The 9,900-nt window shown below is 39.0% G+C and overlaps 1 protein-coding gene across 1 annotated transcript; it reads right to left on the bottom strand.

The window, feature by feature from the left end:
- Positions 1–6,129: 6,129 nt before the first annotated feature.
- LOC104438260 (bark storage protein A) lies at positions 6,130–8,424 on the bottom strand. The gene is made up of 5 exons (XM_010051360.3): positions 8,049–8,424; positions 7,748–7,815; positions 7,491–7,646; positions 6,799–7,050; positions 6,130–6,639 (listed from the first exon to the last, which is right to left on the bottom strand). Exons 1-5 carry the CDS (start codon positions 8,275–8,277, stop codon positions 6,298–6,300), a joined length of 1,047 nt encoding a protein of 348 aa, XP_010049662.2. The 5' UTR covers positions 8,278–8,424; the 3' UTR covers positions 6,130–6,297.
- Positions 8,425–9,900: the final 1,476 nt, after the last annotated feature.

Below are 9,900 nucleotides of genomic sequence, written 5' to 3'. Positions count from 1 at the left end.
AACGATCTCGGCCTTTTTCTGAACAAAAACGGTCTTATGCCAACTTTTTTTTTCCCAAAAAGTCTTGGGTTTTAAAAAAATCATTTGAAACTAAGTCAACGCTCCTAGAATTTATTGTGACATGACAGAATATTAATTTCTGAAATTGGACTCAAATTTGCGGTTAATTTCACTCAGGCGCGTTTTTAGCGTGATGTAGGCTATTAGGTAGTTTTTGGAGATTTTTAGTGCAAATGATCCGTGGTCGATTTTCTTTGAGCCACTATGAACCCACTCAACACATTGGCGATTCTCGGTTGTCATGAAAATCTCGATGATTTAAATACGGACACAGGGTACCAAAACGACAAAAGAATTAGTCTAGTGCCTACTGACAAGAATTTTCCAATTTAGTGGTGTCACCCACAATTAGCCACACATTTCAGTCGAATCGATCTATCTCTGATTTCAAATCGATTTTATAATGTGCCGTAATGGCTCTTGCAGACTAGCACGGTCGAGCAGTCGACTTCTAGTCAAATTCTTAAGTCAATTACATTAAAATATTTTAATGACTTCCCCAGATAATCTAGTTATCTCACGAGTGATCGGTTTTAAGAATAGCACTATAAATGCGTAAATGAAAGACCCGATTTATTCAATTGAAAACAGTACTGGAAATTCAGGATGTCACAGGTACAATAGGAAATGATTCAATAGCATGGATTAAGGAGGAGAATGAAAGATATACCAAGTATGGTTTCGAATCTGAATCAATAAGAAGAATCGGTTTTGAATGAGGCTGAATATGGTCTTTCAAGACAGTAGGATCAAGTTGTCTTTCTTCTTGATTGCCTAGATCTCTTAGGAATGATTCCAACGAGTTGGATAACATCATTTGATTTGGCTTCTTCTTTGTGGAAGTCGAAGATTCTTCAGGAATTTTTTCTTTTTCCTTTTCTTTCCTTAGTTGGTTCATTTCTCTAAGGGCGTTACACAGTTCTACCACATCAGTTTTATCTTGTATGGTTGAGATTTCTATAAGAGCAAAAAATATTAAAGTGTTTTGTGATGGTGAAAGATAATACTTAGTTTGTGGTAAGGTCATGAATGCATTAAAATGTTTGAATTTCCTTCCTCAAGAAATTGGATTTGTCTTTTAAGCATCTCTATTTATGCCTTTAGACTTTCAAGTGATGGTATCCCAAATATTGTCCATACTCTAGAGCATGAAGCCTTTTCTAGAAGTTTGAAAGCATCTTCTTAGTGGTTTCATCATATTTTTTGAGATCTCTTTGTACATCAACGATTTTGGAATCGATTGTTGTGAAAGTATTATTGTGTGCTAAAAGAGTCTCTGATTATCAATTTAAAACAGCTTCAACAACAAGAGTTCTCTTTTGCCTTCCATGTTCGTCCACATAGGTTAGTGCAAGTATTTTTAGGACGTGACGGTACCTTTCTTGTGGATCAACAAATTCTTCAGTAATAGGAAAGGAAGCTTAGAGCCTTCTTGACCAAGATGGGGAAAGTCTACATCATGGAACATGGAGATAGAAGGATTATCCTTCTTCTGCTTCTCTTGGTTAGGTGGTGTCTCATTTAGGAGTTCTAGTGCGTATGAATTTTTTTTGCCCACTTTAGGATTGGCTTATAGAATGGGGAAATGACTGGCTTTTTGTAAGAAGGTGAGGGAGGTGGTGTAAGTGGTAAAGCTGGTGGAGTGGGAGGTGATGATGTGTATGCTGGTGGTGGAGATGAAGTATAAGAAATCATGAATTGAAACTTATTATACCTTTGATATACACTAATTATTTGGTTTTTTTAGGTTTTCACTTGGGCCTTATAGTTAGGTCCACTTCATCAGAAGAATTTGTACAGTAAGAACACTAACAGAAAGGATCCCAAAAACAATGACCATATTGGTCTCTGTAGTAATGGACACAAATTTCCATTATTTTTAAAGTATTTATTGAGCTTCTTTGGATCTGGCTCATAGATTAATTCTGTAATGTAAGGTTCAATCATAAACAGAGTTTGAAAGATGGAAGGGTTTTCTTTATTTTCTTTACCGAATCTGATGGCAACAGTGTCATAATTTTCTTTATCACAAATTTAGAATCTGAGGACTAGAGTAACTTATTATTCTAGCATAACTTTTCATAATTGGTAATTCAAGTCTCCATAAGGAGTTTGGCCAACTAATGCAGGATGCCTGATCATTTTGCATGAAGATAAACAAGGTATCTTCATTCCCATTTTGGAAATTTAGATCAAGTGCGTGATTCTGCACTCGATAGACCGTCTGGTAGTACAGGGTTATCGCAATGGAATTAGCAGTTTGGGTGCTCCAGTAAGCTGATTTTGAACCTTCAAGAAGGAAAGCAGTTAAGGATCTGAAAGAGTAACATTATAGGGTTACAAAAACTGTTCCAGCATTTAAAGTGGTTTGGATAGTATTAATACAAACACGCTGGTATTCTAGGAATGGAGTATCCAATGGGACCATCCTAGCCATAACTAGCAAGCATTTTTTGTCATGGAAAGTGAATGCAAGTCAGATAGCTCCATAATGGATATGAGAATATCCCTGTTGGGTCCACTATTTAGGAAATTCTAGAGGAATTTGGAAAGTAACAAAATACTATATTTTAGTGACTTGAACGGGATGTTGGTCAAATTTGGAGGATTGCACGTACTCTTTCACTTATTTGGGAGTTTGGCGGTTAAGATGTTCGATGGAACAGATAAGGGAAAATGATGAAGAGGGTTTAGCAAAAACAAACACATGGGTTCATAAGAGGAAGTTGAGTTTCAGAGATCTTTGTGTCATCACTAAGAGAGACCTTATAAAAATAGTCAATTTTAGAAGCATTTGAAACAAGAAAGTCTAAAAGAGAAGAGGAAGATGGAGAGGAAGTAAGTGTAACAGGTGCATTGAGAGTTTTAGGGTTGGTCATGATGATGAGAAGGTGCTTCACCATCTAAGCGCATGAAATTGACCAATTTACAAATGAAACCATGACTCTAACACCATTGAGGGGATCTATTCTTAGAACTAGGGAAGATCAAATCAAATCAGTTATAGTAGGTGTGAACTCCAGACCGGATTGGACTGGACAGGATCGGACCTACTAAATATAATTTTTATTTTATTATTTCCTGAAAGAAATTAGTAAAATGTGAATTAAACACTATTTCAGTCTGGTTGCAAATAGTAGGAAAAAAATAATAGGAAAAAAGTAGTGAGAAAAAATAAGTGACTAGTTCGATCAGATCGGATCGAACCAATGGCTCAGTATGGTCCCTGATTTCGAATTTTGAGAACTGATCCTTCGGTCCGATTCCCAGTTCTAGCTTAAAACTAGATTGGATCGAGAATCGATCATCTAACTTAGATCTAGATTGGAAAGGAAATGACCAAGAACCAAAAAACAATACTAAAAACAAAAACTAAATTAACAAGAGAGGGAGAGGAGAGAGAGAGACCTTATTACTATATCTCAAACTCTCCCCTCCATAATCAGAGGTTGAAGGAAACAAAAAAGAGCACAAAGAGGGGGGCATGTAATTGTTTGACACTTTATATATTTATTGTAGGATAATTATTCGCCTAATCAAAAATATATTGTACGGATGCCAATTTAGTTCAAAAAAATTTCACTTTCTAAATTTAATCCTAAATCTTTGTGTGAAATTCAATATAATATTTATGATCAATAGTTGTAAGGAATTACTTACAAGACATTCGGTAATCGCCGACCATTATACATGGCACATTGATGTGAACAAATTGTGGATCACCATATTAGTGATTTCTGATAGCAATTGGTTGGAATGATATTATTAGAAACTATAAAGGTATATGATTATATTAGCAAAATTGAAAAGTTATGAACTAAATTGGCATTCATAATATAAATTTATTACTAATTGGTAATTTTCCTGACAATTCACGCACAGTTGAAGTGAGCAGGGTGGGAGGGAGAGCCCATGTTATGGATTGGTTCTATCTTGCTAAGTACATACTTGGTGTATCATGCACCAAATGATACATCATTGGCATTGAGATTCAACCAGTTACACACTTAGAAAGAAACATAGGTGTTATGTAGCAAACAAGTAGCAAATATCAAGCATGAATTCTCATTAGAGACCCTTAAAAGTCGAGTTGTCATATGTGCGAGCGCTTGCTTCACCTTTAATAAATCCTATTCAAATCACATAATTTTCTGTTCAATGGAATCTTGAGGGACCAAGTCAAAGAACCATAAATGCGAAACTTTACTCGATGTACATGGATAGGAGGAATTGTGCACACTAATATATTTGATTATGGGCAAAAGAACGCTTCAAGTGCCATAACTTTGCTCAAAGGGACACTTAAGTGCCACATTCGAAGAAAAATGGATCACTCAAGTGCCACTCTGGCCAAAGTCCGGCCAAAACACCGACGTGGCATTTTTCCGGCGAAGCGCACTCAAAACGACACCGTTTTGCACGCTGATGTGGCCAAACAATGCAAAAACGACGTCATTTTGGGCTAACGTGGTAAAAAATAATAATTAAATTAATTAAATTTATTTAAAATATTTAAAATTAATAATTATAAAATTAAAAAAAAAAGTGGAGAGGCAGCTGAGGGATCAGCCCTCGACCGCTGCTAGGAAGGGCCGGCGACGGCGGAGGGAGGGTCGGTCGGGCCCTGGCTAGGGGTCGACAACCTCGGCCGATCGGCGGTGAGGGTCGCAGCCCTCGCCCGGATTTGGCGAGGGTCGGCGGCCTTGGCGCGACCCTCGTCGCCCAAACAAGGGCCACGCCGCCGAGGTGGCCCCGGCGAGCGGCGGCCCTTGGCTCGACCGAGCGAGGGCCGCCGACCCTCGCCGGATCTAGGCGAGGGCTCGCGAGCCCTCGCCGCCGATCGGCCGGGGTCGTCGGCCCGGCCGGGCTCGCGACCCCAACCGACCCTCCCTCGTCGTCGTTGGCCCTTCTCGGCGATGGCGGGCGGCGGCAGGACGGTGACGGAGGCAGCTAAGGGCGATCCTTCAATCGCCTCCCCCTTTCTTTTTTTTTTTTTTTTTAATTTTAAAATTATTTTTTAAAATATTTTAACTAAATTGAATTTAATTAATTTTTTATTATTTTTTTACCACGTTAACCCAAAACGACGCCATTTTTGTATTATTTGGCCACGTCAACGTGCAAAACAACGTCGTTTTGGGCTCCGTTTGCCGGAAAAATGCCACGTCGGCGTTTTGGTCGGACTTTGGCCGGATTAGCACTCAAGTGATCCCTTTTACTTCGATTTTGGCACTTAAGTGTACCTCTCGTAAGTTATGGCACTTAAGTGTCCATTTGTGCAAAGTTATGCCACTCCAGGGGTCCGCACGTCTTTGATTATGTATGTACACCTTAGGAGTACTAAGAACATTTGGTGCAATTTAATAGGCTATTCATGTTTGGGATAGGAAGGTTCTTTTGGTTGTCATACCAACTACCAAGGGTATGAAGTTGGGACCATGGGCGAGTTAGTGTGGAACAAAATATGAAAATGGCTTATATAGTGACAAGTGCATTTAGTTCCTCGAAAATTTGATGATAAAGGAAAATATTTTCCTTAGAAATTATTTTTAAGAAAAATGGTTATTTTTCATTCCTTTGGTAGTCTAGGGGAAGTGCTTTCCTATCATGAGGGGAAGCCGTTTTCATATATCTAAGCTTATTGTTTTTGGTCCATGGAAAGCAAAATCTGTAGATTGATTAGTTTTTTATCATCTTTACTGAAATATCAGAAAAAAATATTACTAGTTTTTGTTCCATGGAAAGCTTATTGTTTTGGATCCATGGAGAACTTATTGATCTAGAACTGAATTGGTATAAATACAACAGATTTATGGCTTTTATTAATTGTTTATTTTAATTATGCCTTAAATTTACGAACTTTTATATAAAATTACTAACTTAATAATTTTTCTCCAATTAAATTATCATTTCTACTTTCATTTGAGTTTGTCACCAACTTTTATTTTATTTTATGGGAATGAAGTTAACAAGTCGCCAAATAAAAATTAATAACCTAATATAATAACCTAATATAATAGTTGACAAAATTTAAATCATTGGTAAGAAAGTTAACTTAAAATTGGCAAATAAAGTTGGTAAATTCACCACCTCGCTTGGATCCTTTAACATCTCTACTTAAAAGTATACTCAAATCATCCTATGAGATTTTGTCATCAATTATTGATGGATAACACAACAATTATTACACTCAGGAAACATGAATATCCCAAGAACAAAATGAATGTGGGGGGACCATCATGATGAGAGTAACAAAGCAATGAACCTAAGAAGAACATCCACTGCATTTTGGACGGCCAAGGAGGCGAAGATGGCGGCCTCGTTGGAGAGAGAAGACCCACCACCGGCCAGATCAGAGAGGGACCGGATCGCAATGAATGGCATCTTGTGCTGGTGGCAGACCAGAGCAATGGAGGCACTCTCCATGTCAATGGCAGTGGCATTGAACTTCGAGTACAGGAACTGCCTATAAGCACTGTTGTCCACAAACACATTGGCACTCACCCCTCTGTCCACTCTCACCACCATTGGTGCCCTCGGCAAGCATGTCGAGTTCACACATTGCCCCAGCTTCAAGTCCTAGTCGTGTCAATGAACAAAGCAACAGCATAAAGAGCCAATTCATATGTTCCTCAAACCTGTATATTAATGCTCTTTCGGTACCGATTTCCTCGACATACTTGACTTTATAGCAAAACAAGATAGGTTGTGAGCTTCCATGGGTGGGTCGGAATTTACCTTGATCTTCTTCGAGATGGTGAAATAGTGCTTGTCGACGGGGACCCAAAAGGCATGCTGTCGGACTTCGGGGACTCCATTGACAGGGAAGATTTCCTCGGGTTGGTACCAAACATTGTTGAGGAGATTCTGGTCAGCCTTGCCGCTGCCGGTGTGATTGTTGAAACTGGCGATGTTAAGGTACCCAATTTTCCTTGTATAGTCCCCATCTGATTCAAATGCTAGCTCTGAGTCAGGCCCATCCCCAAACCTCTGCTTTCAGTCAGGAAACAGGGAAAAGATTTTAGGACTAGGGCTTGAAGTGATGAACAGCTATCTCTACATTGAAAATTACCTGCCCATTTGAGTAAAGCCCACAAATATGTCCAGATCTGCTTCTAAGTTTATAAGACATGCTCTTTACAGAACTTTTACAGAAGTGATTGTCAAGAAATGGATACTTTACAATCATAGGTAACTTCAGAGAGCAAATAAATTTTTTGACTTGATGAGACATCACCCGAAAAACGAACACATCGACCCTAAATTTATGCATATAGCATCGAACTTACATGACACATTTGCTTATGATTTAACCTAAATTGCTTTCAAGTTTTCTACCAAATTTATTTCCTATGTATGCAAAGAACTTTGCATTTAAATAAGGACTCAAATGATAAAAAGTTTGAAAAGATAAATCGTTGAAAATAGACCTGCCAATTCCAAAGACCTGTATGAGCCCAATACTGTGGGATTGTCACATCCCCAATTTGGAGGTTTGGATTTGCATTCCCTGCAATTCCATAGTGAAGCACACCTTTCACATTGAACAGAGTCAAGAGCAACTCTGTGGTTATGCCTGCATTTAGCTTCATACAGCAACAACTTCTCATCAACACCCTCATTTTCTGCTATTGATAAAAGGAAAAGGAACATAAAGGACACACGACGATCAAAATCTTGCGCGCACCATGCTCAACCCCGTCATGACGATTATGACTTTCTCGTTTTCCAACCGTCCAATCCGAAATCTTCTCCCTGTCGAGCATGATGCAAATCGTATCAACTCACGACACAGATATCAACATACATCTAGACACATCGTGAACCAACGCAAACGTAAGCACACAAAACGGTATTTACCCAAAGGAGCCAACTGCCGGCAATGTTCTTTGGACTAAGACAATATAAATTAGAACCGGAGACGAAAAGAGATGACTCAATCCATGAATAGAAGATACAATAATTTAATATTCATGATTTTCAGTTACCAGAAATGTCTAAGTAAGGGAGAGTCTCATTGGGGACAAAGCTTGGAGATTGGAGAAGAGGGTTCATCTCGAAGGAGTTGGGCACTACAATCCCAAAGAACGGGCCTTCCCTGTTCACTCCATCCACCATTTTCATCGATCTATGATCAACTGCTCCAGAGCTTCTCTTCAACAAGCCCATCACCATAACTAGAAGGACCGCCTCCTTCAAATGTTGAAGACGACCCATCTTCGAGAGAGAGGGAGAGAGGGAGAAATGATAAGCAAAGACGAGGAAGGAAGGGACTCTCGACGTGAAGTCTTGCTATTCAAAGAGGATCTGTAAAGAGAAACTATAATCAAGACTTAACATAATTGGATCGTAGGAAAAACCCGTGATAAATACACAATTGATCCAGTTGCGTCGTTGCAGAATAACAAGGAAAAGTCAGCATAAAAATTCTCGGGTCGTAATCAAATGACCAGATCGCAGCTTGACTTTTCCAAGGGCGTTGCTTACTAGGTAGGATTCACACCTCGTTCAACCTCCCCGCCGAAACACCATCAGTCGAGCATTCCAATGCACACGTGATGGGCTTAACGACGATTGGACTTAGACTTGTCCCGGGGGGATGCTACTAAGAGGCGAAGTCGAGAGACATGACATCGATGCGTGAAGTCAAACAAGAAAAGTCGACGAGAAGCCAAGGCATGAACAGATGCTCGTAATTGATTGGTCAACACGATGGGGGTGTCCCCTAGGATTCTTCCATGAAAATCGTGCCCACGTTTTTGATATGACCAGAATTGTATTTTTTTTTTTTGGGGGTCGGAATCAGAATTGTACTTGGATCGCGCAAGAATCCCCTAGAGAATCCGGATCTTTTGACTTCTTGCAGCTATTATTGAATTGAGATTCTTTGCGTAGGAAGCTTATACTTCTACCATGCTCATCTGTGCATGAATTTGTACCTAAGCAAGCTGTTTTTACCGGCTAACGTCAACGGTCGAGCCACAAGCACGATCAAGATGCGAAATCTTTATGCGAATCACTAGAGGGTACTTGGTAATTCGGAATGAAAGTTGGTGAAACATGAAAAGAAGGCCCGACGTTTCCTTCCTCGACGCAGGATGGCTAATTAGATTGGGGCAGAACGAAAAGGAAAACTAAAAAACAAGCTAAACATGGGATGAGAAGGAGCGAGTGGGACGTTAAAGTTGTTCAGTGTCCTAGCTCGGATTGCTGGGAACGAGTTAATGAAAACGACAAGTCGATAGGCACGTGAATATCAAATTTTGCATTTGGTAACTTCTGAATTGAGAAATTGAATATGGTAAGCACGGTTAGCTGGTCCGCTTGTATGTATTGGAAATTCGAGATATTACAATCCAAACCATATAAAATCTACGATTCCGATTACCATGTGCTGGCGAATTAAAGCATATTAGTCCTAGAATGGATGGTTTACTTTTGATTTTATGGAAAGGATGAATCAATTTAGCTTAGTGCGTGAAAACTGATCCTTGACGGTATTGCTTAATTGCTACACATACATAGAAAAGAAACTATCGGTCCTATATTGTGACGAGCCATTGGGAACTAGGAGGAAAGTTTTTGTATTCAATAACCCTTAATGCAATGAAAGAAATGCAAAACACAGTTACTAGATAGAATATATTATAATGACATGCAATCAAAATGTGTCAAATTTGCCTAAGAAATGCGTATGGCCCTATGGGTTTATGTAGTATTTACTCTTCTTTACTTGTTTCAAAGTTTTTCTTAATTTATAGTTAGATCATAGGAATACAATAAGTTTTTTTCCCTCTTTTATGGAATTTAATTGAGTCATAGAGTTTTTAATTGAACCAA

The sequence above is a fragment of the Eucalyptus grandis genome, chromosome 3, assembly GCF_016545825.1.
Source record: "Eucalyptus grandis isolate ANBG69807.140 chromosome 3, ASM1654582v1, whole genome shotgun sequence".
NCBI classification, from domain to species: domain Eukaryota; kingdom Viridiplantae; phylum Streptophyta; class Magnoliopsida; order Myrtales; family Myrtaceae; genus Eucalyptus; species Eucalyptus grandis.
Note: the sequence above shows the minus strand (reverse complement) of the source record. Positions and strands in the feature narration are given on the sequence as shown.

What these genes read in the sequence shown, in the direction of transcription:
- LOC104438260 (XM_010051360.3), bottom strand. Translation starts at nt 8,277, where the DNA reads ATGGGTCGTCTTCAACATTTGAAGGAGGCGGTCCTTCTAGTTATGGTG. An exon ending in CCCTTACTTAGACATTTCTG is followed by an intron (nt 7,816 to 8,048) that starts GTAACTGAAAAT and finishes CATGCTCGACAG; the next exon opens with GGAGAAGATTTCGGATTGGA. An exon ending in CAGGTCTTTGGAATTGGCAG is followed by an intron (nt 7,051 to 7,490) that starts GTCTATTTTCAA and finishes GACTGAAAGCAG; the next exon opens with AGGTTTGGGGATGGGCCTGA.